The 12,348-nt window shown below is 32.0% G+C and overlaps 1 protein-coding gene across 1 annotated transcript; it reads left to right on the forward strand.

Annotated features, from left to right (window-relative positions):
- Positions 1-9,768: 9,768 nt before the first annotated feature.
- LOC25489935 ((S)-8-oxocitronellyl enol synthase CYC2) lies at positions 9,769-11,397 on the forward strand. Its single transcript, XM_013606297.3, has 2 exons — positions 9,769-9,929; positions 10,019-11,397. The coding sequence occupies exons 1-2, from the start codon at positions 9,891-9,893 to the stop codon at positions 11,150-11,152; spliced, it is 1,173 nt and encodes a 390-aa protein (XP_013461751.1). The 5' UTR covers positions 9,769-9,890; the 3' UTR covers positions 11,153-11,397.
- Positions 11,398-12,348: the final 951 nt, after the last annotated feature.

Raw genomic sequence — 12,348 nt, forward strand, 5'->3', positions numbered from 1 at the left:
TATCTTTTGGTTTTTTTCTGGTTTTTTCATTAGTGCAGCTCACTTTATCTGATTTTGAGGCAGGGGTATCCTTTTGTAGGTGCTCCTCTAGGTGTGCTTTAGTTTGTATACCTCGGCCTCATGATTTTAAGTGTTGGTCTTTCTTTCACCCTCTCGTCGAAGAATAAATTTTGCTGTTTCAAAAAAAAAAATTACGCCACCAACTATTTTCATAAACTCCAGATTTCTGTCAAGACAACTTCACTGGCATCAATTCAATTCATGGCCGATACCGTCACCCCGGAAAAGTGAACTCACCGTCACCGTTGGACACACCTCTTCAACTCTGATATGGGTTCCGGTTCGATCTCGCGAAGATGCTGATTTTTTCCAGTGGCGCAATCGATAGCAACGACTGGCAGGTCGTAGATGTGGGTGATGTACTCAAGGAAGTTTGCGGTGGGCTTGCAGAGGTTTTTGTTATGGCTCACACGACCAACCGTATTGCTTCCGCTAGAACAATTGTTAAGAACAAGAGCTATTTAGAATGTTTTCTTAGTATAATAGTGATGATCTGTTGCTAATGAGTTAATTAGTGGCTATTGAAGACACACTCTGTTTTATTATAATAGTGATGATGATCTGTTGCTCACACAACCAAACGTATTGCTTTTGTCTTGTTTTTTTATGCTAAAAAAAGTGTAGAAACAGTAGCGCGTGGATATTAGGATTTTACAAGCGTCCGTGAAAATTCTTACCGCAATATCCGTACTCGATAGCAATTATCAACAAGGTTTACACATTATTTGACTTTCTTAGTTGGATATCATTCAGAATTTTGATATTATGTAGTACTTGATCTTCATATTTAAAATTGAGACAGAGTTGGCAGGATCATGCCAACTATGCTTAAAATATAAAAAGGGTCAAATGCATCTAAAGGTTCTTTAAGTTTTTCGTTTTTTTTAAAGTGGTCCTTTAAGTTTCAAAAGTCTCAAACAAGTCCTTTTAATTTTTGAATCGTTTCCAACAAGTCATATCGTAGATAGCATAGTTGGTAATTGCTTCCTTGAACTCATCTTTGGTACCAAATCTGGCTCCTAACACCCACTTAAAATTAGTCATCTTTTTAGGTATGGCAAATGGTGGATAATGCTCTTTGTTGCTATCATCTTAATCATCATCATCATCCTTTAAAAGGACTTGTTTGAAACGATTCAAAAACTAAAAGGACTTGTTTGGGACTTTTGAAATTTAAAGACTTGTTTGGGACTTTTGAAACTTAAAGGACCACTTTGGAAAAAACGAAAAACTTAAAGAACCTTTAGATGCATTTGACCTAAAAAAATACTATAAATAATTACTATATTCTTAAAAATATATCTAATTAATAAGAGGTATGATTACCTCTGTTATAATCTACTATTTTGGTTCTGCCCTCTCTTTAGAAATCTTCCGCCACCTCACCCTTTTTTTTCGAAACCTTCATCACTTACGATGTACCAACATGCAACGATGGTGCGATGAGTGGCGTCGTCCCCCCGCACCACCCTTTTTCCGATTCCCACAACAATTCGTGTCGTTGGTTTCCGATTCAACCAGTACCGCATCAGCTACGGGTGGTGGTTGCTTAGTTGTTGGTATTCGTAAATTGTTGGTTGTCACCAGCGATCTTGTTTGGTTTTATGTGTTGGCTTCTCAATGGCAGAACCCCGCGTTGGTTTGGTTGAAACCCGAAAGGGTCCGTTCTTTATCCTATATTTTGCCACCGTTTTAGACCTTTTTCGTCGATGTGTGGATTGGTTATGGTGGGTCATTCGAATCCGCCGTCTCCTCCCTTTCTTTGGAGGTCGTTGCGGTTCTATGTAGGGCCAGAAATAACTGTTGATTTGATGTTGATCATAGCAGTAAACAGTTAGTGCGTGTGGATTTGTTAATTACCGTGTTGGCGGTTGAATCTACTCCCCACTCTCAAGAATATGTATGTGTTTCGTATCCCGTTAATCCTTGATTAACATGAGACTGTGTGGATTTGCAAGAGTCGTTAATGGTTGTTTCCGTTGATGCAGGGAGTTGATGGCACGTGATCCGATTTTGTGTTGAAGATCGATCAATTCGCTAAATTATAGACCCGTTTTGCCCTCACAAACGTCTATCGTTAACGATATTCATTTGTTAGAATTAATTATGGTTGAATCCACTTTGTTGATCTTTTTTCATGTATTACCCGTTAGGGTGGATCCACTTGGATTGACTGGATCAGATTTTTTGTCCTCCCAGGTTTTATATAATTTTTTTCCTTTTTTTAATAATATATATGAGCAACAGGCAATCGATTAAAGTAGGGTAACAACTTAATTGAAATTATTCTTTTTGCTCTTGTCTTATAAAAATATAATAAAAAATCTACCACTTTGAATAAACCTATTACTTTTTTTATTTAATCACAATACTCTCTTGGATTTCAATTATAAAAAAAATATAGAAGTTCAAAAATTTACTTATATGCAATTAGTTTTCTCGAATGTTTCTAAAAAAAATAAAATTATGAAAAGTACCATCTATTGGAACTTGTTTCATGAGAATAAAAAATATTAAAAATAAAACTTACGTGAATTAAAATGTATATTAGGATAAATAACATTAAATAGAGTCAAAGTAAGTTATATATTTTTTTTAGTTTAAGATAATAAAAGGTAGTTGTTTATTTTTTATATCTAAGATTGGAGATAGTCCCTAAAAAAATATTGGAGAGAGTATTTCTCTCGGAAGCAAATTATCTCTAGTGAGAAAAATTTGAGAAATTTTTTTTATTTAATCTCCTCTCTTCATTTTTTTTTAATTAGAGATTAAGGATCACAAATTAAAACAATCTAACCTAATTTCGTTACGTTTTAGTGTAGTTATGATTTCGAATTCATCGTTTCCCCTTTTTTCCAAGCAAACACTTCCTCCTTCTTAATGTTCCTAACCGAAATCCACAAACTAAAACCTCCATCAAACATGGGGAAGAAAAATGTAGGAGATCTATGTCAACCCACTCAATTTCATGCAAGTTCTTCACCTCCTCAATGGTGATCCTAAGAGTAAGGTTAAAAAATTATTTTGGTATGCTAATGTGGGTTAGATCAGGCAACTAAAAATAAAGATAATTGTTTTACCATTTATTAGAAAATGTATTTACTAAAAGGATTGTGAAAAAAATCTCCTTCATCAAAATAAGCATACATTTTCTTTAGTTCTTTTTGTTTCCATAATTTAACAGTTGACTTTGATCTTAGTTGATTGAAAAGAATTTTCTAACATCGTTTTCCAATCTCTAAAGAAACAAATAAAATGGTTCAAGTAAATGAACAAATAAGTACGTTTTAATGGTATTAAATAATCAAGTTGATAGTTATAAATACTTACCTAGGACCAACTTAACTTTTGCCAACAAAATATTCAGATTCGTCTTTTTAAATTTACCAGAAGATAGAAAAAAGAGTACGTTCAAACTGATATCTCTTAAAAATTAATTGACAAATAATTAAAATAATAATTAAATATCATAATGTATTATATATTAAAAATAAAAACAAATCGATATCACCCATTCGAATTCAATTCAATGTTCTTGTAATGTATCTTTGTATTCTCCTTCAATATCCACCACAATTGGTTTAATTTCTTTCATTCTTCAAGGCTTACTTAAGTAAAAATTATTTTATTGAATCCTTATTATTTTTAGTGTGGAGAGAGAGCGGAAGCTAGAAAAGTCAGTTGGGTTAAGTGAGATAAGGTGTGTCTTGGTCGATATAGTTGTTGCTTGAGGGTTCGTATAATGCAGAATTATTTTAACTTATCTTTGTTACGTGAATAGTTTTGGAGGCTAATATGGATCAATGAGTTTGCATTTTAAAATTTTAGCTTCTTAGAATAGGTTGGGTGAGTTCATGTGAAGAGTGGGGACAATTAAGCGTATGTGTGGTAAAATTACTTCCATGGTGTTAAAATAGGGGCGGAGTGGGGATTAGAAATTGGTTTGATGACAACTTGATGATAGAGGAGAGTAATGAGAAAAATACTCCTTTTTTTGCAATGATTCGTGGTTGTAGAGTGGTCCTTTGTGTGATATATTTAGAAGAACTTTTGAGTTATATCAAAATAACTTTGTGCCATTTAATTAGGAGATACGTAGGTTAGGGTTGGATGGGGTGGAGACGATGTCATAGAATTTTTCTTGGAATGAGGTGCAAGGGATATATTGTTGTTATTTGTTGGACAACATTATTTTTAATGCTAGCGTTTTTTATAAGTTTCTTTAGAGTTGATCATGGTGAAAGGTACCCTAACAAAGGGGTATATCATCTAGTTGCAAGTGGAGCATGATGAACCTATGGCTCTAAAAAATCTCATTAGGAACAAAGTAGCTCCTCTAAATGTCTCTCTCTTTTCGTGGAGGCTCTTGAATATATGAATTCTAATAAATGGCAACTTAGCTTGATGGAGTATTTAAAATATGAACTTATTTTTATGTTCTGGCGTATGTGAAAAAGAGGAGAATTATCTTTTTTATTTTTAGTGTGAATTCTTTAGTAGCATATGACATAATATTCTAAAGTGGTTGGAATTATTGTGTTCTTCCAATTAATTATTGTGAGGGTACTCTTCATTTCAGTGGTTCTCAATTGTTCCAAAAAAAATTCATTTTAGTTTTCATTTCATTTTGCTCACTTGCATTTGAATTATTTGGAAAGACAAAGATTCTTACTTTTTTGTCACAAGAACCAGTTTATGGTGTTGTTAGATAAATTTACATTTCTCGTTTTCTGGATACAAAATACTAAGAAATCATGTATGTATTTTGAGTTGAAATGTCGGTGGAACAATCTTTCTACTTATCTTGGTTATTCTACCTCATGATTTGGTTCTTTTGTATCTATGCATCTTGAACTTTGTATTTTCCTTTATTGTGCACATCTTGTGCTTGAAGGGTTTTTAATATAATTGATTTGAGGTCTTCATGCAAAAAAATTCCACCCCAGTCAAGCCACCAACTAAATCAATATATAATTTATTTCATGTTGTTAGAAAGGGATACGGGTTTGAAATTAGTTTGATGATAAAAATATGATTCAAATTATATTTCATGTCGTAAGAATCATTGAAAACATCATATGTAGTGTAAACGAATACATGTTTGTAGGGACCAAAGAAGATTTAGATATTTTGACTTTTGTGTTAATTGTAAAATTCAGTTTGTATTCGTTGTGTGATGGTCTATACGAACAACTGTTGCAAGCAAAATCAAATGAGGAAATCGTGAACACCATTCCCTCTTGGAACTGCTCCTTGAACTTGTAGATCAATGTTCTTCGTATAAACGCACCTATTCTATCACCCTAGATAACAAAGATTAAAACACTATACTTTAAACAAACAAAAAAACCGTATGAAAAAAGTATCTTTCGATCTATTAGAACCAACTCCTTAGAAAATTGTAGTTTTTTTATTTTTGTAGTCTTGAACAAACCAAGCAAGAACAACCCTCACAATCAATGTCCACGATTATTTTCTAGGCGAAACATCAGAGATGAAGTCGTGTTTCGTAGACATTTTTCTTTGCAATAGAAAAAATTACAGAAATTACTTAGAATATAGATATCAGAGAACCAGAGAACATAAAAAGAAGAACTATATTTTGTGATTGTTGTGTACTCGTATCCAAAAGCGCTACTATTTATATAGAAAAATAGTACCATAACGGTTAATATCTATTAATTATTAATTTGACCGTTTTAAAATTAATATTATCAACGTATTTAATATTTTAAAATATGCATTAAACGATTAGATTATATTTCATGTAACCTACAAAGAATTAACTTCATAACATTTGAAATTTAATAATATCTTATTAATATTAAGTAATATAATTTTATAACGAATAAAAATTAATTATATAACCTTAAAAATTAATTACTACAATTAAATTTTTAATTAGTTGGTTACTGTCATAGTGTAACGGACCAAAATTGAAAATATAATTTATTCAAGTTAATTGTTATAATTTTGTAACTACCAAATTTTTAATGTACCATATAAATGTTAATCGAATAATAATTATATTAATAATCATTTGATTGTAACATACAAATTTTTAATGTAACATATATATTTTAATCGAAACAATTATTATATTAATAATTATTTGATTGTAACCAACTATGTATTTAATGTACAATTTAATGATTAATAAAAAATGGTTTTTAATAATAATTTATAATTATTAAGTTTGTATTAAAAATTGGGAGAAATTTTTGGAACAAATGTCAAGTAGGATTATGATGATGTGGATATCTTTAGATAAGAGAATTTTAGAATAAACTATTTCCAATAACTCTAAATTATTAGAATAAACTATTTCCAATAACTCTAAACTATTTCCAATAACTCTAAGGTTCTCCACTTCTTCTAAATAATTTACTCTTATGAAGTACACTCTCCGGTCAGTATTATAAGCAAAACTTTGTATTTTAAATTCATTCAATTAATGATGTATATGATTTTTATTATAGATCATATACATCATTTAATGAATGAATCTAAAATGTAAAATTTTACTTATGATAATGACCGGAGGGTGTAGTTGTTAATTCAATCAATTGAAAAACAACGATTTTTATAAAGAGAGAATGTTAACTAGTGTCCCAAACACAATGGTTAAACATTTAAAACAAATAAATTTTTATTGAAAAGTTGTGTAATCATTATTTTATAAAAAATAAAGTCTTATATTTTTAAGACAAAATTTCTATTTATAGATTAACACTTATTAACAAAACCCTTTTTATAAATATGTTTTTCCACATGTTCTTGTTATCTTGTATTCGGCAAAAGTTATGGTGCATAAGTTATTTCCTTATGCACCGTGCATAAACACATCACAACCATCAGATTTCTTTTATTTTGAATAAAAATGATTTTGGCTCACTTTGGGGGTGTAGGAAACAATTATGTTGGGATTTATGCACGGTGCATAAGGAAAGGATTTCCTTATGCACCATAACCACTCCCGCTTCCTATTGGAAAACGTACTTTTCATTCAACTAATTTATTTTCATGGCTGTTGGGATATTTTCTTTTCAAAGATTCAACTTTCAAGGGGAGATCCACAAATAATTGTCCGTCCATCAGGTCCCGATTTTTCTGGGACATACCGTCTGATTCGTACACACTTTTGGTCGGTCACATGACATCTGAAGCTGAAATAGAAATTTAATTTGGTATTTTTGTCAAAGAAAACATAAATTAATTTAGTATTTTTTTTTTGGTACATTTTTAATTTAGTATTTTATAATAAAAAAATGGCATATTGCTCTGAAAAAATGTGATGTTATTTTACATATATAAAGTCTTTTTTTAGGGAATTTTAACATATATAAAGGTGGCCTTGTATTTCAATGTCATATAAAAATATATCATTTTATAATAGTAACTGTTTTTTTTAGGGAATCATTTATAATTAACTGTTGGTAACCTGGTTTGTAGGAATGTCTATAACATAGTATTTCTCAAACAGATAAAACATCTAAACATTTTTTTATTGTCATGTATCTTGTAAATTTTGCCCAAATTTTTCGTCTTGACATTGAACTAGTGGTGTTTTCTCAAACAACAACTCTACTCAGACCACTCAATTTATAGTTTTGATTTTCAATGAAAATAAAGTGATGGAGTGTGATACTGATGACTTCTTTTTGGATTATTTTGAAGAAGTGTAATCAAGTTATTTTGATTTTACAGACCCTCTTATTGAGTTGGTGAAGATTTTGATTTGGTTTTGGATTAAAACTAAAGCCAGGTTTCTCTAACAAATCATTTCAATGAAGTTCTCAAACTACTTAGATGTTTATGTGTGGTAACCGTAGGAATCATTTTTTGTTTTTGTTGGATTGGTCGTTTGTTTAGGTGTTTTTATTTTCTGACTCTCATCTCCTATCAATCTTAACACTTCTTGTACTTTGATTGTTATATTTCTTTTTTTGGCTTATTCTATAAAAAAGATATATTACATATTATATTTAAGGCTAAAATATGGTTTTGGTCCCTGCAAATATGCTTCGTTTTGGTTTTAGTCCCTGCAAAAAAATTTTGTTGTTTTTGGTCCCTGCAAATATGTCTCATTTTGGTTTTGGTCCCTTGCTCCACTTTTGTGATAATTTGTACACGTGTCACATGATGACTGAACCATTTATTAGAGAAATAGTCCCTGCAAAATCTTTTGATTTTGAAAAAGGTCCCTGCAAAATATATTTTTTTTGGACAGGGACTATTTCCAAAAACAAAATATTTTGCAGGGACCAAAAACAACAATTTTTTTTTACAGGGACTAAAACCAAAACGAGACATATTTGCAGGGACCAAAACCATATTTTAGCCTATATTTAAAGGTCATGATAACATGTATCTTGTTTTCTAAAAAAAAAAAACATGTATCTTGAGAATAAGAAATTCATAAAAGAAATTTTTGTTTTGGAAATACTACCAAACCGTTTGACAAAGTAATATAACACAACACTTATAAAGTTATCTATTTTAATTTAATTTCAACCGTAACTCCAAAAATACTATTTTCACTTTGCACTTATGTTAGTAGAAAAAACATTAAATTGATAGAGATAGTTTGATAAAAAAAAAATTGATAAAATAATAAGTGTTTTTGCTAACAAATACCCTAAAAATGTGTGTGGATGGGGAAATGTTTTAAGGTAATGTAATGTTTTGAGATAATTTAAATATGTTTAGGTGAATTCCATTGTTTGGATGATAATTTATAGAATTTTAAAAATGATAGAAATTTATGAAGTATTTTGTTCAAGTTAAATTTAGAGAATTTCAAATGACTTCTAAAAGTTAAGATTTTTAAATTTCTTCATTGACTAAACCACCAATTTGGTCTCTATCATTGTAACTTGTAAGTCTAACTTTATTAATATATTAAAAGTTTCCCAATTAGATTCATGTCTCTATGTTTGTCACATGACGAGACAATTAATCGAAAAACTTTTGATAAAACCAATGACTATTTTGAAATATTGTCAAAAGTTTTTCAATTAGATCCCTGTCTCTATGTTTTTGTCATATAACGAGGGACTTAATTGAGAAACTTTTGACAAATACTATTTTGAATTATTAATAGAGTCAGGAACTAATTTGAGAGTGACTTTCAAAAAATTTAAATTGATCCCAAAAAATTGCAACTCAACCCCTTAACTTTTAAGAATTTGCAAGTTGACCCCTCAAAATTTCCAAAATTTGCAAATTGACCCCTAATTTTAGTTTTCAAATTTTGCCCAAAAATTAAAATTTATAAAAGTTTTCCAAAAACGATGACAATAAAACTTTTTATTGTTTCATCCAAACAAAAATATTTAAAAACAAAGACAATTTAATTCAATTATTTGAATTGCCTAGCATTTAAAACTCTTTAAAAAAATTCAATCACCTCGTCCAAACACTGGATATTTGCTAGACATTTGTTAGCATTCTCTTGTGGAGAGACCATTTAATTGTTTCTCAATCTTATATTATATAGAAAAACCCTTTCCAGATGATAAAAAAAACTCAGTTGTAAATAAAACTCGTGTGTTTATTATACCGTGAAAAAGATAAAATAAAAAACGTGTTTAACGTATTCATGCATAGAATAATTTAATATATTTTTGGTAAATAACAACCTTTTCAAATTCACACTAGATAACAACGACCGACGTATTAATAAGTGGTCAATATAGTACGTCTTCCTCTACCCAAATATACAGGTATATAAAACACCAAATACACATGCTAACACACACAACGAAACAAATTCTCTACTTGTCACTTTCTTATCTCTGCTTTTTTTATTTGATCTCTGAATCTCAACTATGAGCTGGTGGTGGTCTGGTGCTATTGGTGCTGCCAAGGTATACTATCTCAATTTCTTCTTCTTCTTCTTCTTCTTCTTCTTTTTAGTTTCAATTATTGATAATGATTTTCTTTTATTACTTTGCAGAAGAAACTCGATGAAGACGAAGCACCAAGAAGCTTCCAGAACGTAGCTTTAGTGGTTGGCGTAACCGGCATCGTCGGCAACAGTTTGGCCGAAATTCTACCTTTAGCAGACACACCAGGCGGTAGATGGAAGGTTTACGGCGTTGCCCGCCGTTCACGACCTTCCTGGAACGCAGATCATCCTGTGGAATACATCCAATGCGACATCACCGATCCAAACGACGCCACCACCAAACTCTCCGTCCTCACTGACGTTACACATGTCTTCTACGTCTGTTGGGCCAGCCGTCCCACCGAAGCTGAAAACTGTGAAATCAACGGCGCTATGCTCAAAAACGTCCTCACTGCAGTCATTCCAAACGCTCCCAATCTCCGTCATGTGTCAATTCAAACCGGCGGTAAGCACTATGTAGGACCCTTTGAATCATTCGGCAAGATCAAGTACCATGAACCACCATACACAGAGGATATGCCGCGTTTGGATTATCATAATTTCTATTATACACTTGAAGATGTTTTGTTTGAAGAAACAGGGAAGAAAGAAGGCGTGAGTTGGTCTGTTCATAGGCCACTTCTCATCTTTGGATTTTCACCTTACAGTATGATGAATATCATTGGAACTATTTGTGTTTACGCTGCAATTTGTAAGCATGAGGGTGTTCCGTTGAGATTTCCAGGGACTAAGTTAGCTTGGGAGAATTACTACATGGCTTCTGATGCTGATTTGATTGCTGAGCAACATATTTGGGCTGCAGTGGATCCTTATGCTAAGAATGAAGCATTCAATTGTAGTAATGGTGATGTTTTTAGGTGGAAGCAATTGTGGAAGGTTATCGCGGAACAATTTGGGATTGAGGAGTATGGGTTCGACGAGGAAGGTCCTCGTTTGAAGTTAACGGAGTTGATGAAGGATAAGGGTCCTGTTTGGGATGAGATTGTGAAGGAGAATGGGTTGCAGGTGACGAAGCTGGAAGAAGTTGCTGAGTGGTGGTTTGCAGATGCTTGTTTTGGAGGGAATGGGTTTACAGATAGCATGAACAAATCGAAAGAGCACGGATTTTTGGGATTCAGGAACACCAAGAATTCGCTTATCAATTGGATTGATAGGACTAGAGCTTACAAGATTGTGCCATGAGTGAGTGAAATCAAATTTGATCCAACTTATTATCGTTCTACTTTCATCAGTTAGTTTGTTTTCTTTATTTATCATCTAGAATAAGTAAGATTCGAGGGAGAATTGTGATTTAATAAAATGAGATTGTCTATCATTTATGTTGTGAGTTCTGTTTTTTCTGCTGTACTAATAATGTTGTTGTACTGGGAGATCAACTCTGTTTTTATGAATTTTTGACTCAGCTATCCAGTTTCATTACATTAGAATGGGGTTGTTGTTTGCAAGATAATAGTCTCAGGAGAAAAGTTCAGATTGAATGTCTATTATGGTTAATATTTTTGACAACAAATTATTATGTTCTTAAGAACTTGTAAACTGATTTGGTTAGATAAGCTGGTTTAGGTTTTGTGTCACACGAGTCGTGTGTAGTTGCAGCTTTGAGTACGTACGCTCATGGTACAGTCTAACTGTCTAGTGATGGAGTAATAATTTAAAGGATTAAATTGATAGTAATGTTTACATGAAAAATAATGTTTTGATGATGGTGGTGTGTAACTCAAGATGAGGTAGTACCTTCGTCCCACAATACATGACAGACACAGTTGACCGTGTTACGCATGACAATGCATAATTTTGAGTTTAAATATCTTGAATAGTATATTAGAAAAAATTATGAAAATTTAATATTTTTAAAATACTCATCGAGATGAATCTAACGACATCTTATATGATATTATTTATCTTTATATATTAGTAGAAAAATATGATCAAAGTAAATTAGATCAAAATTGCACATCTTCAAATGGGTCATATATTGCGGAACAGGAGTAATACAAATGGATGCCACAACGGCTAAACCAATTAGAGGCAGAATACCAAGACCACATACACATTCTATCAAATTCAAAGTTTACATTCCTACAAGCTACCACCACTTGGTACTTGGTATGGTAGTGCTCTGTTTCAAGACAAGTCAACCACTAGTAATGGTCTGTGCTAATTCCCACTTTCAAAAAGTGAAAAAGACATGTGTTAAGTGTGTAAAACATGGGGTGACTCTTAGAGCTGTCAAATGGGTCAGTCCGGCCAAAACCGCTTCGGTTCGGTGGGCCAGCTCATATAAATGGGTCAGAGTGGGTCGGCCCACTTGATAAATGGACTTTCAAAATTGAGCCCAGTCTAATTAGTGGTGGGCTACACGGCCCGTGAGCCAACCC

This window comes from Medicago truncatula, chromosome 3 (assembly GCF_003473485.1).
Source record: "Medicago truncatula cultivar Jemalong A17 chromosome 3, MtrunA17r5.0-ANR, whole genome shotgun sequence".
Lineage (NCBI taxonomy): Eukaryota > Viridiplantae > Streptophyta > Magnoliopsida > Fabales > Fabaceae > Medicago > Medicago truncatula.

Coding starts and splice junctions, on each gene's coding strand:
- LOC25489935 (XM_013606297.3), top strand. CDS start 9,891: ATGAGCTGGTGGTGGTCTGGTGCTATTGGTGCTGCCAAG. Junction 9,930..10,018: donor GTGCTATTGGTGCTGCCAAG/GTATACTATCTC, acceptor ATTACTTTGCAG/AAGAAACTCGATGAAGACGA.